At 43.8% G+C, this 19358-nt stretch overlaps 1 protein-coding gene across 7 annotated transcripts in view; it reads right to left on the bottom strand.

The window, feature by feature from the left end:
- UBE2F (ubiquitin conjugating enzyme E2 F (putative)) overlaps nt 1–19358 on the bottom strand; it is a 142843-nt gene that overhangs the window by 107200 nt on the left and 16285 nt on the right. For all 7 annotated transcript variants that reach the window (XR_014491514.1, XR_014491515.1, XR_014491516.1 and 4 more), the window contains exons 3-4: nt 17462–17491; nt 16141–16206 (exon numbers count right to left, since the gene is read on the bottom strand). Coding sequence is in view for 3 of the 7 variants with exons in the window: in XM_083355031.1 (XP_083211157.1) it covers nt 16141–16206; nt 17462–17491 (96 nt within the window). In the remaining 4 variants the exon portion in view is untranslated. The remainder of the gene's footprint in view (nt 1–16140; nt 16207–17461; nt 17492–19358) is intronic.

Below are 19358 nucleotides of genomic sequence, written 5' to 3'. Positions count from 1 at the left end.
CTAGTCACAGCTCCAATATGCTGTTCTAAAGAGAGCTGTGAGTCTAGAACGACCCCCAAGTTGCGTGCCCTATCTACGGGGGGTAATAACTCACCCCCCATGGCAAGAGATGGAACAACTGGAACATCCCGGGATGCCGGCACGAACAGCCACTCAGTCTTGTCCAGGTCTTGATGGGGAGGAAGCCTGTTCCTCCCCATCAACACCTGGACCGCCTCCAGGCAACGGGACATCACATTGAGGGCATCACTGGGGTGGTTTGGGGTCGAAATAAAAAGTTGGGTATCACCAGCGTACTGGTGATAACCCACCCCGAAACCACAAATGAGCTCACCCAGCGGCTTCATGTAGATGTTGAACAGGAGGGGAGAGAGGACCGACCCCTGAGGGACTCCACAAATGAGAGATCTCGGGGTGGACCTCTGTCCTCCCATCAACACCGACTGCGAGCGGTCCAGGAGGTAGGAGGAGAACCACTGTAAAATGGTGCCTCCCACTCCCAGCCCCCTGAGACGCCGCAGTAGGATACCATGGTCGATGGTAACAAAAGCTGCTGAGAGGTCTAATAGGACTAGGATAGAGGAACAACCCCTGTCCCGAGCCCGCCAGAGATCATTCACCAGTGCGACCAATGCCATCTCTGTGCCATGCCCAGGTCTGAAACCCGATTGGTACGAGTTGAGATAATCAGTTTCCTCCAGGAACAGAGGAAGCTGATGCGCTACCACACTCTCAACAACCTTCGCCAAAAAGCGAAGGTTGGAGACAGGACGATAGTTATTCAAAATCGCCGAGTCCAGGGTAGGCTTCTTGAGGAGTGGCCTCACCACTGCCTCTTTCAAGGCAGAAGGGAAAACACCCTTGCTCAAAGAAGCAGTTATTACTGCCTGGAACCAGCCTCGTGTCTTCTCCCGGGCTGCATAAACCAGCCAGGAGGGGAAAAGGTCCAATAAACAGGTGGTAGAGCTCAGCCTCCTCATGATCCTGTCCACCTCATCGGGGGTCATAGGATCGAACTCAGTCCAGATAACACTATCAAGACCACTCGAATCCTCCCTGTCAAATTCTGTCCAGTCACGAGTCCAAGCCGGCCCGAATCTGAGCAATTTTATCCGCAAGATGACGACTGAACTCCTCAGCCTGTCCCTGCAAGGGATCCTCCCTCTCCTCCCAATGAAAGAGGGAGCAAGTAATCCGAAACAGGGCGGCTGGGCAATTATCTGTGGACGCGATGAGGGTAGTAAAGTAATTAGACTTCGCCGTCCTCATTGCAGAGAGATAAGACCTTGTAAAGGCTCTTAGTCGCAATCGGTCAGGCTCAGATCGGCTGGATCTCCAACAGCACTCTAGACCCCGTCTCCGACGTTTCATCTCCCGGAGCTCCAAAGAAAACAATGGAGCCCATCAGGATCTGCTTCGGGTTAGGGGTCACAAGGGGACAACACGGTCGAGTGCCTCAGTGGCAGCCCTTTCCCAGGCATCCACTAAGGCGTTGGCCGAGCTGTCAGTGAGGGAGATAGGTATAGACCCAAGCGCCATCTGGAACCGATCAGGGTCCATTAGGCGCCTGGGGCGGAAACACCTGGTCGGTTCCGCAGCTGAGCAGCGGGGGGTGACATAGCGAAAGACCAGCCGCAGGAGATAATGATCGGACCATGACAGGGGGACAATAGTTGGTAAGCCCCCTCCCAGATCATCCAACCATTGTCTAGATAAGAAAACCAGGTCGAGAGTGTGACCCCTCCCGTGAGTCGGACCCTGAATTACTTGAGTCAGGTCCATGGCCGTCATGGAGGCCATGACCTCCCAAGCTAACTCTGATGATACTCCCAGGGAAGGCAGGTTGAAGTCACCCAGAACAATGAGTCTGGGGAACTCCACCGTCAACCCTGAGAGGGTGTTGAGCAGCTCAGGCAGGGCTGTTGCCACACAGCTGGGCGCCAGGTATGTTAGCAACAGGCCCAACTGAGCCCGAGGGCCACATCTCAAGAGGAGGGACTCACTCCCGCCTATCTGTACAACGGTGGTCTCCCTCAGACATAAGATCTCCCGAATAACCGCCACCCCACCGCCCCTACCCTGAGCCCACGGCTGGTGTAGTACACAGAAACCCGGAGGGCACAACTCAATCAGAGGGACACCGCCCTCTGGGCCCAACCAGGTCTCTGTGATGCATGCCAGATCCGTGTGTTCCTCCTCGATCAGATCACGGATGAGGGGAGCCTTGTTCACAATGGATCTGGCATTAAAATGTACAAGCCTGACCCCAGGGTCCTGATCCCCATCAATCCCAGATAAAAGGGGGCCAACCGGAGGGTCGGAGCACGTCACCGCTCGAAGACAGGGGGGGCGTGATCCTAGATGTTGATACGGCCCTCCGTTTTCCATTGTAGTTTGCTAAAATCTCTCAGAGTTGTCCTTAATGAATGAACCTTTATTGTCAAAGTACAACCATGTATACATTGAGATTGGCTGAGCCTCCCTTCGTGCCCCCACCCCCAACTCACGGTGACACAAACCCTCCATCTTATTACACCATGTGAGCTAACTGCACAACACACTGGCCTTGCAAGTCAATCATGAATAAAGTTTATAAAATTATTTCCCATTCAAAAGCCTAAAAGCCCATGGATAAAAGCTGTTCTTCAGCCTGTTGGTATGGCTGGCTATATTCCTATATCTCCTACCCGAGAGAGCCTTGGTGGAGCAGTGGGCTAATGCCTCCTTAAGTAACAGCAGCTGCCTGCAATTAGTGCAGGTTCGAGTCCCACCAGGCTCAAGGTTGACTCAGCCTTCCATCCTTCCGAGGTAGGTAAAATGAGGACCCAGATTGTTGGGGGCAATTAAGCTGACTTTGTAATAATGCCGCTTGGGGGGGGGGCGAAAGCCCTAATAAGCGGGCATATACATAGAATGAAGGCTACTGCTTAGCTTGTAAGCCGCCCTGAGTCTTCGGAGAAGGGCGGGATATAAATGGAATTAAAATAAATAAATAAATAAAATAAAGAGATACCATCCAGGGTGTGAGTCATCCCTGAGAATTTTCCGCACTCTTCCAAGGCAGCGAGCCCTGGCAATGTCATCCAGTGGTGTCAGGGGATAGCCCACAATGTCTTTTTTAATTGAAAAGTTTTACAGTACATTTTAAACATATACTCCTTCCCTCCCCCTCCCCCCCACATCCCCTCCCCCCCAACTTTCCAGAGCTGAATACAGGGTATTGCCTCTAACAAACGTAAGCTAAAATATGCTAACCAACTATAAATACGCTTTAAATCCTCTCGCACTTTAACTCCCCTTAAACATAAGTAAATAATAATACATCTTATAATTCTAACATTCATTCATATGCTAGGTGAAATGTTTTAGTCCCATATTTATTCTGAATATAATCAATCCATCTTCTCCATTCCGAGATATATCTCTGTTGCGATTGTTCTTTCAAATATGCCAAAAATTTTGCCATTTCTGCCAAGTTTGAAACTTTTATTAGAGTCCACTCTTCTATAGTAGGCAGTTCCTCCTTCTTCCAATATTGCGAAACCAAAAGTCTTGTTGCCGTTATTAAATTCAACATCAATTTAGTTTCTATAACAGTACAATCAGTAATAATACCCAGTAGAAATAACTGTGGAGTAAACCTTATCTTTTTCTTAAATATCTTCTGCTTATTCCACCAAATTTTAATCCAGAAAGCTTTAACTTTTTTACAAGTCCACCACATATGGTAAAATGTTGCATCCTCACAACCACACCTCCAGCATTTAGGCTGATAATTTGGATACATACATGCTAATTTTTTCGGATCTAAGTGCCATCTATAAAACATTTTATAAAAATTTTCTCTTAAGTTTTGTGCCTGGGTAAATTTTACGTGTCTGACCCAATTTTTCCCCCGAAACATCCATCATTATTGGCTCTTGAATATTCTGGGCCCATTTTATCATATAATCTTTAACAAGTTCCATTTCTGAATCTATTTCTATCAATGCATTATATATCCTTCTTATATGTGCTTGACTTTGAACTCTAATTTGTTTTACCAGATTTTCATATGTTGTTGAAATGCCAATTTTCTGATCTTCTTTCCATCTAGCTTGTATCTGGCCATACTGAAACCAAGTTTGTACTATTTTCCCTTCTTTTAAAGTATTAAATGGCTTTAATTGCCATACACTCCTTTCCAGTCTGAGAATATCTTTATATGTAGTCACATCATGTTTAAATCCCAGACTTATATTTTCTATCGCATGTTTAAGTATTGCCCAAATTGGTATTTTATAATTTAACATGTATCGATATTTTTCCCAAACTCGCAACAGAGCATGCCTTAATATATGTGTCTTAAAGATATTATCCACCTTTTTATCATACAATAAATATGCATGCCAACCATATAATAAATCACATCCCTCAATACTCAATAATCTTCCTTCTGTTAAATTAAACCAATTACTAATTGACGATAAAGCCGCAGCCTCATAATATAATTTAAAATTGGACGTTTTAAGACCACCTCTTTCACGTATATCTTGTATTATCTTAAGTTTTACTCTCAGTCTTTTCCCTGCCCAAATGAATTTATTAATACCTTTCTGCCATTCCTCCAAATTTGAATCTTTTTTAAGTATGGGTATCATTTGAAACAAAAATAAAAATTTTGGTAAAACATTCATTTTAACTGCTGCAATTCTTCCCAATAAAGACAGTTGTAGTCTTTTCCAAGTATCTAATTCTTTTTGTATTTTTAACCATAACAATTCATAATTATTTTTGTATAATTTCACATTTGAATCTGAAAGATATACCCCTAAATATTTAATCTTTTTAGCTATTTCAAATCCTCTTAATTTTTCTAAAACGACCTTTTGTTCTGTAGTCATATTTTTAGACAAAAGTTTAGTTTTTTGCCTATTAACCTTAAATCCAGAAACTTGTCCATATTGCAAAATGATTTCCATTAAATCTATAATCGACTGAGTCGGTTGACCTAATGTAATAACCGTCATCTGCAAACGCTCTCAATCTATAATCTTGATCTTTAATTTTAATTCCCTTTATTTTGTTTGAGTCACGTATCTTAATAATATTTGAAATATTAAAACAAGCAGCAAGGGTGACTACGGACATCCCTGTCTTGTGCCCTTTTCAATTTTGCAAGCTTCTGTTAAACTACCATTAGTTATTATTTGGGCTGTTTGTTTCTGATATATTGCCCTAATAGGTTGTAAAAACTTATCACCAAACTCCATCTTCTCTAAAATTTTAAATAAAAATTGCCAATTCAATTGATCAAACGCCTTTTCAGGATCCAAAAAAATCAATGCTGCAGGGACTTATTTCTTTCCAAATATTCTAATAGGTTTACAATGTCTCACATTACTTTTCATTTGTCTACCACTTATAAATCCTGTTTGATCACTATAAATCATTTGTTGCATAACCTTCATTAATCTATTTCCTAAGATCTTTGCAAATATCTTATAATTTGTATTTAGAAGCGATATAGGTCTATAATTTTTTGATTGGGTAAGATCTTGATCTTCCTTTGGAATTAACATTATAAATGCTGTTCTCCACAATGGAGGCACTTCCCCTCCAGACTGAATTGTCCTAAATAATTCTTTCAAAGGTTCCACCAACTCTAGTTGTAATTTTTTATAAGTGGCTGTCAAACCATCTGTTCCAGGTGTCTTACCCACTTTTAATTGTTTAATTGCTAAAACAATTTCTTCAACAGTTATCGGTTGATTCATCCCTTCCTTCTGTTCTTGTGTAAGTGTAGGGATATTCACTTCTTGTAAATGCCTACCTATATCTAAACCTTGAGTTATATCCCTTGCATATAATTTAGAATAAAATTCAACAAAAGCATTTTTAATAAGATTTTGTTGAAACACCTCTTTACCCTTATATTCTATCTTGTCTATATTACGTGACTTTTGTTTTTTCCTTAACAAATAAGGTAACAAATAAGGCAACCATCTACCTGGCTTATTAGCATTGTAAAAAGTATTATCTTTAACATATCGTAAGTTAGTTGCCACTTGATCTGCCATCAACATATCAAACTGCCCTCTTAACAAATTAATTGCTTCTTTCAACCTCTTATTCGATGAGTTCAAGATAGAAGCCCTCTCTTTCATCTTTATTTCCTCCTCTAACTCTTTACGCTTATATTCCAATCTACGTCTATATTTATTATTCAAATATATTAAAACTCCTCTCATATAAGCTTTACTTGCATCCCAAACCATTTCAATTGGAGTACCCTTGTGCATGTTTATAGTAAAAAATTCTTTCATTTGTTTTTTACATTCTTCCACATTTTCTTCATATCTAAACAAATTTTCATTTAATCTCCAAGATCTCCTATCTCCCTTCCCCTTGTCTAATTCCATCCATACTGGACTGTGGTCTGATAAGATTCTTGGACATATCTTGATCTTCTTAACCCTAGAAAAAAATCATTAGTAGTTAATACAGTCAATCCTGGAGAACGATTGATGTCTGTCAGAAAAAAAAGTAAAATCCCTTTCTTCCACATTTCGTTCTCTCCAAACATCTCTCAGTTCCAGATTGTCTTTCATGTCAAAAAAAGATTTAGGCAATGTAGCATGATTTGGAGTGCTTTTAAAAGGTCCTTTTTATCTTTTTGTGTGTCCAATACTCCATTCCAGTCTCCCATTAAAATACACAATTTATAATCCCATTGAATTATTTTATTATGTAGAAGTTTGTAAAATTCTCCTTGCTGTTGATTAGGTGCATATAATCCAATTAAAAGTATTTTCTTCCCTTCTATTAAAAGTTCAATTATAATATATCTTCCTTGTTTATCTGCTTTAATTAAGTTAGCTGTTAAATTCTTCTTCACATAAATGACTACACCATTTTTCTTTTCTGGAGCAGATGCAATAAACTGCATACCCAATCTAGAGTTTATCAAATATTTTTGATCAGATACATGGATATGCGTTTCCTGCAAGCATATAACATCATTTTAAAATTGTTTCAAGTACTGAAATATTTTTTCCTCTTTTCCGGTGAATTGAAACCATTAACATTCCATGTTAGAAACTTTGTCACCATTTTTTGCGACTTAAAGCTTTCAGAGCGTATCTTGCAGATCCACAAGCATCTGCTTCTTTGGTCTCACTCCTCCCAGTGCTTCAGTATAAGTAGATTCTTGAGTTGTAATGGTAGTATATTGTTTCTGTTGTTGTTGTTGTTCCTTTCATCTGGTTGCAGCCTGTGTCACTCTTTGAGCCCTTGATTCTTCTAATGGAGCCAAGGGCTGTGCAATCTCCAAAGTTTGCTGTGCTTCTTTTGAGATCAGCGAGATAATTTCTTCATCCCGCTGTGTATCTTCCAATTGTGTCTGTCCTGCTTCTTTTTCCTTTCTTCTTTTAATTTCTGGGGATGTCAGTGAGTCTGCCTTCAGTATATTACAATAAAAACCTCGTGCCTTCAGAACTGTATTAAGACAATATCTTGTACCAACATAATTCACCACTATCTCAGTTGGTATCTCCCATCTAAACTGAATCTGTCGTTTTTTTAATTCATCTGCCAGAAAAACAAATTCTTTCCTATTTCTTAAAATTCTTGGTGGTATTTCTTTCAAAATTAAAACCTCTTGATCAGCCACTTTAAATCTGTTGTTATAAAAGGCTTGTATGATCGCATTTCTGAACTTTCTCTTTGTGAAGTAAACAACCACATCTCTTGGTAGTTTTCTTTGCCTAGCAATCCAGGAATTGACACGAAATATTTTATCTATTTCCAGTATAAAATCTTCAGCTTGCCAACCCAAAATAGGTGCCACAGCTTTTGCCAATATCTCTTCCAGGTTTTCTTGTGGATTTTCTTTCAGACCTCTGATCCTCAAGGCAAACCCCATGTCCCTATATTGTATCATCACCACCTCATCATCAATTTTATCCATTTTATTCTCAGCTTCACTGATTTTAGCTTCCAATATAAATTTATTTTGATTAACTTCTTCCACACGTTCATCCAGATTCTCAATACAAACTGTCAGTCCCTGAAATGCCAGCAAAATATCCTCTCGTATTTCCTTATTTTTCTTATTAATGAGCTCAGATATTTGCTCAGATTGAAGTTTTAAAACATCTTGTAAGTCTTTTAATGTGGGTATAGGTGTGGGTATAGGTGTGGGTCCTGCGGTGGGTGGCATCAATGTTTGAAGTCCAGATTGTTGAACTGGTGAAGCCTCCGCACTTTTAGAAGCAGGGAATCTAGGTGGTTTGGAAGCCATTTTAACACCCAATTAACTTTCGCTTCTCACTTTCACTTTTCCGCCCAAATTGCAAATTTGTTGCTTCGCTGTTAAATATCCAAGACTTTTAAATCACTTTTGAGCCAACTTCAAATGTTTTTAACAGTCTTTTACAACTTTAAAAATCCACTTTATATCCTCTTCCTTCTATTTTGGCAGCGGCGGCAGTATTTTCATACTGCTCGGCCTGCCTCGAGCCACTTTTGGTGGCTGCGGCGTCTTCGGGCCGTTTCAGCGGTGGTTATCTCGCTGGCAGCAATGTCTTCTGTGCCGTTTTCGGCGGCGGCAGCAACGACGGCGTCTTCGGGCTGCTTTGGGCGGCGGAGAGGACGACCGTGGATTATCTCGATGGCGGCGGCGGCGGCGTTTTTCGTATCGTTTCGGGCCGCTTGCGGTGATGGTGGCGACGGCGTTTTCCAGGCCTGTTGGCCCGTTCCACCGGCAGCAACGGCGTCTTTCGTGATGGCGGCAACGACATGGCGGCGGCTGGCGTTCTTGTCTGGTCAGCGGTAGCTGTAGCAGTTCGGGCAGCGGATTACCAACTTACCAACTTTCTATCTGCCTCCTTTCTCCCCTGGGATGGACCTGGGTACAAGCCACAGTGGGAGAGTGGCTTGGCTCTACATCGGCAGCCCCATAGAGGTGGGAGCTCTATGGGACATGCCCCACCCAGGGTGTATATTTTGGACCACACTCGGGAGAAGATTCGCAACCCGTCGTGAGAGGACGGGTTGTGGTCTGCTCCTGGGAGCACCCAACTGAGTGGCAGTAAGTTGGGTGATGGTCCAAATGTTCACTCCCTACGCTTCGATCCTCCTATTGGACTTTTCAATTATGGGACTGCCTTCCCTGGACTCTTTCGGACTTTATGTATCGATATACCAGCACGGACTTGTTCGCCCTCAGGGGTGCCCCCCTCTCCTGGGTGCAACCCGCCTTCTTTGCCACCCCCAGTCTCGATGAAGGGCCCAATTATTGGGACCCTGAGAGATGGCTGGGCAGGGGCAGGGGCCTTCAATATAAATTTAATAGGAGGCCCCTGGTTAACTTTTAAGTGAAATTTTTATGGGGTTAGGGAGAGGGGTGGGAGTGGGTGGTGGCTGTCATTCAACCGTGGTTCAGGCCAGGCCTGGGTCTGATCGCGTAGGGGGAGAGCGGGGTGTGGTTACCTCCAGGGCTCGGGAGCGGGTCGTGGGACTACCGATTTCCACGACATTGGGGAATGGCAGCAGGTGGATGTACAGAGGGCCGTATCGTCACCGGGAGGGCCGTCTCCGCTATTTATAAGCGGTGAGGCGCTCCAACCCTCTGTTTCTTCCCCGAGGTCCCAGGAGCGAGGATGCGCAGCCTCCTGAGCTCCAGCTGGTGTATCTGAATGCCAGGTCCGTGATTAATAAAGCTCCCCTTGTGCGGGATTTGGTTGAGGGTGAGCATGCGGACCTGGCTTGCATCACGGAGACCTGACTGGGTCCAGAGAGTGGGGTCCCTTTGGTTGATCTCTGCCTACCAGGTTTCCGGGTGCTACACTGGCCTCGGGCTCAAGGTAGGGGCAGGGGAGTGGCGGTAGCTATTAGGGAGACCTTATGTCTGCGGGAGACCACCGTTCCTCAGATAGTCGGGTGTGAGTCTCTCTTTTTGAGGTTTGGTCCGGGGGCGCAGTTGGGCTTGCTGCTGGTGTACTTTTCGCCTAGTCGCACAGCGGCAGCCCTGCCTGAGCTACTCGATGTCCTCTCTGGGTTGGTGATTGAGTTCCCCAAACTCATAGTTTTGGGTGACTTCAATCTACCATCCCTGGGAGGGTCATCTCAGTTGGCTCGGGAGTTCATGGCTTCCATGACGGCCATGGACCTGACGCAGGTAATTTCTGAACCAACTCATGAGGGAGGCCACACCCTTGACCTGGTTTTCTTATCTGGACGGTGGTTTGATGATCTTGGTGGGGGCTCTCCATTTATTATGCCCGTCATGGACCGATCATTACCTCCTGCGGCTGGTCTTCCGTCTTGCCACCCCTCGCCGTGGGGATGCGGAACCAACTAGATGGTACCGCCCCAGGCGCTTAATGGACCCTGATGAGTTCCAGGCAGCGCTGGGGTCGCCACCTGCCTCCGTTGCTCACAACTAGGCGGATGCCTTAGTGGAAGCCTAGGAAAGGGCAGCCACTGAGGCACTTGACCGAGTTGTACCCTTGCGGCCCCTGACCCGGTGCAGATCCCAACAAGCTCCATGGTTCTCTGCGGAGCTCCGGGAGATGAAGCGTCGGAAACGGGGCCTAGAGAGCTGTTAGAGGTCCAGCCGATCCGAATCCGACCGGTTGCGACTAAGAACCTATATTAGGTCTTATCTCGCAGCGATAAGGGCAGCGAGGTGTAATTACTTCTCTGCCCTCATCGCGTCCACAGATAATCGTCCGGCCGCCCTGTTTAGGGTGACTCGCTCCCTCCTTAATCAGGAGTTGAGGGAGGATCCCTTGCAGGGTCGTGCCGAGGAGTTTGGTCAACATCTGTCGGATAAAATCGCTCGGATTCGGACCGGGTTGGACACCAGCTGGGCAGAGTCCGACGATCAGGACACAGGCGGTCTTGTCAATGTTATCTGGGAGGAGTTTGACTCTGTGACCCCTGAGGAAGTGGACAGGATTATGGGGAGGTTGAGCTCCACATGTTTATTGGACCCGTGTCCTTCTTGGCTGGCTTATGCAGCTAGGGAGAGGACACGAGGCTGGTTCCAGGCAGTTATATCTGCTTCTTTGAGTGAGGGTAATTTCCCCAGCGTCTTGAAGGAGGCAGTGGTGAGACCTCTCCTCGAGAAGCCTACCTTGGACCCAGCTGTGTTAAACAACTTTTGTCCGGTCTCCAACCTTCGCTTTCTTGCAAAGGTTGTTGAGAGTGTGGTGGCGCATCAGCTCCCTCTGGTTCTGGATGAAGCGGATTATCTAGACCCGTCCCAATCGGGCTTCAGGCCCGGGTACAGCACGGAGACGGCGTTGGTCGCTCTGGTGAATGATCTCTGGAGGGCTCGGGACAGAGGACAGAGGCGGCTTTCGATACCATCGACCATGGTATCCTGCTGTGGCGTCTCAGGGGATTGGGAGTGGGAGGCACAGTTCTTCAGTGGTTCTCCTCCTATCTCCTGGGACGCTCGCAGTCGGTGTTGGCAGGAGGGCAGAGGTCGACCCCCAAGGGCTCTCGTTTGTGGTGTTCCTCAGGGATCGGTCCTCTCGCCTCTCCTGTTTAACATCTACATGAAACCGCTGGGTGTGATCATTCGTGGTTTTGGAGTTGGGTATCATCAATACGCTGATGATACCCAACTTTTCATTTCGACCCCAAGCCACCCCAGTGATGCCCTCGATGTGATGTCCCGTTGCCTGGAGGCGGTTCGGGTCTGGATGGGGAGGAACAGACTTCAGCTCAACCCTGACAAGACCGAGTGGCTGTACATTCCGGCATCCCGGGACATTGAAAATGTTCCATCTCATTCTATGGGGGGTGAGTTTTTACCCCCCGTGGATAGGGCTCACAACTTGGGAGTCCTCCTAGATTCACGGCTTACTTTGGAAGATCACATAGTGGCCGTGACTAGGGGGGCTTTCGCTCAGGTTCGCCTGGTGCGTCAGTTGCGGCCCTATCTGGACCGGGATGCCCTGTGTACGGTCACTCATGCGCTCCTGACCTCTCGTCTGGACTACTGCAATGCTCTTTACATGGGGCTTCCCTTGAAGACCACTCGGAGGCTCCAACTGGTACAGAATGCGGCTGCGAGAGTTGTCTTGGGAGTTTCCCGGTACTCCCATGTTACACCTTTGCTCCGCGAGCTGCATTGGTTACCAGTTGTCTTCCGGGTGAGGTTCAAGGTGTTGGTGATGGTTTTTAACTCCTTACATGGCATGGGTCCGGAATACCTTGGGGACCACCTGCTGCCGGCGGCGACGTCTCTCCGCCCTGTGCGTTCCCACAGAGAGGGCCTCCTCAGGGTGCCTCCGGTCAGAGAATGCCGGCTGGTGGCCCCCAGGGGGAGGGCCTTCTCTGTGGGCGCCCCGGCTTTATGGAACCAACTGCCGGTTGAGCTCCGGACGGCACCGGATCTTCGCTCCTTCCGGCGCGGGCTAAAGACCCATTTATTTGAACAAGCTGGCCTGGCCTGATGGGGGAACGTTAGGGTTTTAATGGGTTTTATATTGTGATTGTTTTAATTGGGCAATTATTTAATCCGTTTTTAACTTTTGTATTTCTATTTATATGCCCTGTTCACCGCCCTGAGTCCTCCGGGAGAAGGGCGGTATATAAATTTAATAAATAATAATAATAAATAATTTTATTTTATTTTCCTTATTCTTTGTTCTTCCCACTTTCTCTAAAGATTTATTCCGGCGTCATCTTCCTCCCCTTCTTATAAGTTAAACTGGAGTTAAAGATCATATACTTGCTATTTCAATATTCTCCTGCTCAGCTCTGCCTGCATCCAAGTAATCCAAAGTACAATATTGGGAGCAGGGATGGTTGCAGCATCCTGTTCTGTTTCAAAGCCTTGAAACAGAGGAGTCCCCGAGTCCAGAGCTAATTCAGGCTCCGAGGGAGCTCTCACCCTTCGATGCCCAGAGTGATAATTCTGGGGGTCTAGGGGAGCTCTACCTCTACCTGAATGCTCACCTCCCCTCTTCTCCCGAGGGGGCAATTCCCAAACCGCGAAACAGCTGATTGTCGCTGTTTTCGCGATTTAAACGGAGCAACGGGGCTGATGGTCAGAAATGACTGCCTTTGACGGAGCCTTGCCACCCAGAAGCCCCTCACAATATCTTGTGCTGTGCTCACCACCCTCTGTAATGCTTTCCTATGTGCAGCTGTCAGACCAGCATACCAAACCACAATACAGTACGAGAGGACGCTCTCTATAGTAGACCAGTAAAAGAGGGTCATTAGCCGTTGTTCTACCCTGTTCTTCCGCAAGACCCTGAGAAAGTGAAGTCCCTGTTGGGCCTTTCTGGCCACCTGGGTTGTATTAACTTTCCAAGTAAGATCTTCATGGAAGTAGACTCCTAGAAATTTAAAGGAGGAAACTCTCTCCACATAGCCCCCCCAATGTAAAGTGGGGCAGGTTCCTCCTTTTTCCTCTGGAAGTCTAGCACCATCTCTTTCGTCTTGCTGATGTTCAGGTGCAAATTATTGCTGCAACACCATATGGATAGTTTTTGTACCTCCCCCTGTATGCTGTCTCATCCCCACCTGTAATAAGACCCACTACGGTAGTATCATCTGCAAACTTAATTATCGCAGTAGATGGGTCGGATGATACACAATGATATCTGTACAATGAGTACAGGTAGGAGCTAAGCATGCAGCCCTGTGGCGAGCCGGTGCAGGAGGGTGGATAAAGCAGAACCGACCCTCACTGTTTGTAACTGGTCCCTGAGAAGTCTTGAATCCAATCACAGATGGAGGGGGAAAATTTCAAGTCAGTCAGCTTTTCAATGAGAGTGCTCGGCAAAATGCACTCTGGTCCCCTTTTGGTTGAGGGGGAGACTTATTATGAAATTAAACAAATCCTTGACTTATACAAGGGGAGATTACAGTCCTTAGTACAGTGGAAGGGATATCTTTTTTCAGAGGCAACTCAGGTGAAAATACAGATGTCAAGGCAGATCAGTTGATAAAAAATTTTTACGATAAGCATCCTCAGAAACCTCGGGGAGATTCTTAACTTCTGTTTATTTCTTTACAGGATCTGTTTTCTCTTTGGGGGGGGTCCAACTGTCAACTCTGCAACGAACCTGAATAAAGCCATTTGGATCACTTTCAGTTGTCACTAGAATGGGAAGGGGGGGGAATTTTTCTGCTAGCTTAAACAATTCTCTGTCCCATGGGAACCAAGGTCATTTCTGTTTGTTAGACTGGGAGGCTGAGCTTTCTGTTAGAAAGCCCGCCAAACTGTTCTCTTGGGAAATGTAATTGATTGCACAGTAATGGGTGGGAAGATTAATTTTGTATACTGTTATCTTTTTGGAGGGAACTTTAGTCTTGGTTTCACTTTTGACAGTGCTGATACTTTGTAGCCAATAAACATGTTCTTACAGGAAACCTCAAGCCTCAGAGTTCTGTTTTAGCTGGTCTCATCTATCGGAACCATGACAACAGTTTCTTCTCAGAAGCTCTCTAATGTTCTAATCTAGTACATCTGATTCTAATTTTTGCTATTTGAGGTAGTAATCAATGTGGAAATATACTCGCTTTTTCCACATGAAAAATTGCATTTATGTTTATTTCAAGTACATAATAGACAAGTAAAATGTAAATGGTATGATATTTATCTTCTTTATCAATGAATAAAAGATCAAATGCCTTTATGTTGAAATATTTTTAAACTATCAAATTTTTCAATGAGTGTACTGTAAATATATTCTACCTCATAAATATATTTTCTATTTCACTGTTATACTTTTATCTTAGAAGTTGCATCCAATATCACTGTTATCTTTATAAATGCAGAATTATATCATCGTGGAACAGATTCTTTTTCCCTGTTCCAGCCCATCCAACTTACCCATCAAATCTGCTGAGAGGAGAAACTAACCTCTAAAGGAGATGTGATACATGGCGGGAAAGAGAGTATGAAGGAAGTTCTATGGTACAGGTTGGAGTTTGCCACACACAATGAAATCTAAAATTGCCCAAACAATTTAGCAGGTGAATATTTAAATACACACAATCTGAGTCCCAGCTACATACGTCTGTAAAAAAGGCATATTGCCACACCAATCTCCGGGACAAAAGTTTTCTTAAATACTTACCTTTCATTAGCCCCTGCTAACAGCGTCAGAGTGTAAGCTAGCATTGGGAAGACTTTGTTTTATAGCTCTTTAAGTGTGCGTGGTTTGGCCACTGAGTGCGTAATCGGTCCTTTAATCTGCCGCTCGCATATGATTGAGTGTTCAGCTATGCTGGCTGATATCCACTTCATTGTATTTCCTGCCACCTGCCCCACCAGCTGGGCTCACTCATCATGTGACATCAGGCTGCCTGATGTCATTGCATGGTTGCTCCCCTCCCTGCCGAAGTCCGATATGCCACGAAATCCTTACTCACCCAGCTCAGAAGACCTCCTCCAGCTATTGAACTTCTGTCTCAGGACATATTTTACATTTGATGGCAACAAGTATAAGCAAATAAAGGATACACCCATGGGGTCTCTGATCTCAGGGGTAATTACTGAAGTGGTCTTACAGAAATTAGAATGTAAGGCGAAGAAGGATTATAAACCTAAATTTTGGACACAATATGTCAATGACAATTTTGTCATCATCAGACGTCAGGACAAGGCTGGAAACACTTAATTCTATGTATCCAGACATCCAGTTCACAGCAGAAGAGGAGACCAACAACGCCCTAATATTGTGTCCAAAATTTAGAAGTTCAATAGCTGGAGGAGGTCTTCTGAGCTGGGTAAGGATTTCGTGGCATATCGGACTACGGCAGGGAGGGGAGCGACCACGCGATGACATCAGGCAGCCTGATGTCACATGAGTGAGCCCAGCTGGCGGGGCAGGTGACAGGAAATAGAACGAAGTGGATATCAGCCAGCACAGCTGAACACTTAATCATATGCGAGTGGCAGATTAAAGGACCGATTACGCACTCAATGGCCAAACCACCCACACTTAAAGAGCTATAAAACAAAGTCTTCCAAATGCTAGCTTACACTCTGACTCTGTTAGCAAGGGCTAACGAAAGCTAAGTATTTAAGAAAACTTTTGTCCCGGAGATCGGTGTGGCAATATGCCTTTTTTTTATACACACGCACATACACACACACATACACACACACACACACACATAAATTACCTGGGTTTATGATTAGGAGAAAGAAATGGAGTTTATTTGGGTCAGGAAAGTTCACTTGACACGTACCTGAAAATAAATATAAAAATCTGAAATAATTGACAATTTGTAATGTTTATGACCAGGATGAGGAAAGAAAATATAGAAACAAAACATGAAGATTGTAAGCAATAAAATGGCTAATGACCATTAAATGTAACATTTTAAAGCTCTATGCAAATAAAAAATGTTCATCTCTTGCAATAATTCTCAAACTCAATCACACTTTTCCATAGCAAGCCTGCAAGATAAAATGCTCAACCAGAAAGAGATCATCACTGAGGTTTCTATACACTGCATCCAACTGAGTATACTAAGGGATTCCAAAAAAAATTCTCCAAGCGCTTTATGCTTTCAAAAAGTTATTAACAGAATTTTGGTCCCAAATATAGCAATACAGATGGACTTTGACTTAAAAACATTCATTTAGCAATAGTGCAAAGTTACAACAGCACTGAAAAAAGTGACTTCCGACCATCACAGCAGCCCCGTGGCCACATGATCAAAATTTGGGCATTTGGCAACCGGCATGACAATTGCAGAATCCTTGGGTTATGCGATTGCCATTTCTGACCTGCCAGCCAGCTCCAGAGAAAAACAATGGAAAGAAGCTGGCTGTGCTATTCACTTAACAATTGTAGCAATTTGCTTAAAAACCATGAAGAATGGTTGTAAAATCAGGCACAAGTCACTTAACAACTGCCCTGCTTAGTAACAGAAATTCTGGTTCTAGTTGTGGTCATAAGATTACTACCTGTATTCACAGAATTGGTTTTCGGTCTGGTGAAATGTAAGCAATCCCCTTAGTCACCTTTAGGAACTTGAGTACTTTTTTGTTTACAAATTTACAAATGCCATGAACTGCTTTCATACTGTATATTACTTATGTGTGAACATACAGACATATTTCAAAGAGTAAAATATGCAACACATTCATGTTGCAAATTTCACATCCTGAAACATTAGGCATGATTAAAGCCAATCACTCATTTCAATAATATTTAATCACTTGTTCAAACTGAAATAATCAGAATGTAAAATGTTAACCTTTTTTTTCAAGATACCTCAAGAAAGGAGGAAGATGAAAAAAGCAGAACAATTTCCCCCCAAAAGACCTGAATTGTAATATCTACCTGGTAGCCTCCCTTAATTACCATTTACAAAAAAAAATGACAATTCCAGAAGAGCTTATGTAAATATCCTTCAATTATCTTAAATGTGTGACATAAGGATGAAAAAATAGAATCTGAATACTCCTTATAAATATGCTAAAAACCATACTTACAAGGTAAATTTACTTCAAGTTCTGCAACTTCTATTAAAAATGAAATAAAAATGTTAGTCAATTTTATTTACCATGTTTATAGCTACATTATAACAAAATGTTTAATAACAAAAACCAATCAAACCTTTTTATAGCACAGCTACACAATATAAAATAATCCATTAAAGATTTAATTTAAAAACTAAACAAGACAAAATAATTGTTAATCGAACAGCAAATCAGTACAATAAGCCATAACAGCATTATACAAAAGAAACACTAACTAAAATAAAGCAGCAAATCATATAAGGTAAAATATAATTGTCACTGTTTACTTTTATATTTTACATGAGAGAGAACAGAATGCATTTCTATATATAGTTTATTTACTATTATATGCATATGGCTTTTATTATCAGAGTCCAAAGAAAATTCAGAAGAGAATAAAAATCAAAACTATTCTCACTTATCACAGCCTAAAAACAGGAGTAGAAATCAATTCATTCATAAATTATTTGGATAAGGGAGTAGAAGGGAAACTCATCAAATTTGTAGGCAATATCAAGCTGGGGAGAATAGCCAACATTTTAATAGATAGACTCAAGATACAGAATGATCTTGACAAATTTGGATATGTACCCTATCCAACAAAATGAATGCCATTCAGTGGTGAAAAAAGTAAGATTGTACACAGGCAAGAAAAAACAAATGCACAAACAAATAGAAAAATGGTGCCTAGCTCAACAGCAGTGACTATGAGAGGGATCTAGATGTCCTAGTTGACAACTACTTAGGTAGGAGCCAGCAGTGTGCTGTGGCTGCCAAAAAAGCCAAAGCAGTCCTACTATCAGGACCTACTGTCAGAATCCATTTATATTCCATTCCTAACTCCCTATCTGTGTAAACCTAAATCTCACCCCCTTACTGGATTCTGCCATTCCCAAGGAGGGGAAGAAAAGATGTTAATTGGCCATCCCTATCCATTAGATACAAGGTTGTTTATTCAGCCTGCCTGGGGGCCATCATCAAAGACCAGGGAAAGAACCTTTGAACTGAGGAGAACAAAGAAAGGGGGGGAATTCTGGTTTGTATCTCCAACTGGAATTTGAAGGGGAGGAAGCAAATGTTGTAAATGCATGGAAGTTCTCTTTTCCCACGAAGGGTTTTGACACATGAAACTGAACTGATCTGGGACTGACCAAATGGACTGAGGGGAGGGGTTTTTACTCGGGGACACTTTAAAAGTATCAATCTGCGACACAGTTTCCAGATCCTGTCTAGATTATCCACTGTCAATCATGTTTTAGTAAAAGTTCCCGTTTGGACAATCCTGTCTCCAAGAGTTCTTCTTTTCTAAGATGTGGATTGGGGTGGGTCCTGACATTAGACAGGATCTGCATTAAGAGTCAACCTGGAAGGAAAAATCTTACCAGGGGACTTTACAAAAAATGCAATGTCTAACGACGAGGCAAAGGACAAGGAAAGCCCCATGGAAAGAGAGTTTTCCCCCTGAACGAAACCCCACCAACGAGCTGAAGCATCATATTCCTCCAGGGAAGAGGTGGTGGAGCCGCACGACCGCAAACTGCGGTGGTCGATGGGTGTTGGAAGGAAAAGCGAGTGGGAAAATGCATCAAAGAAAGTGATCCTGAGGCGGGACGGCCACCAAACTGAATGGAGGCAAGAGATGGAGAGCTCCCTACACATCAGTGAAGAGGAGTGGATCCTAGAGAGAGCTATTGACCTGATGAAGAACACCCTTAGCTCACTAAGAGAGGAGAAACCTGAATATCGCAGCCGCAGCAGTGCCTGGGGCTGCAATTGGAGAGACAGTGAGGGGGGATCCAGAACCTGCAACACCGGGGCCATCCGCTGGACCAGGAGCTACCGCCTCAGCAGCACCCACCCACCCCAGAAC

The sequence above is a fragment of the Vipera ursinii genome (assembly GCF_947247035.1).
Source record: "Vipera ursinii genome assembly, chromosome: 1".
Taxonomy (NCBI): Eukaryota; Metazoa; Chordata; class Lepidosauria; order Squamata; family Viperidae; genus Vipera; species Vipera ursinii.
Note: the sequence above shows the minus strand (reverse complement) of the source record. Positions and strands in the feature narration are given on the sequence as shown.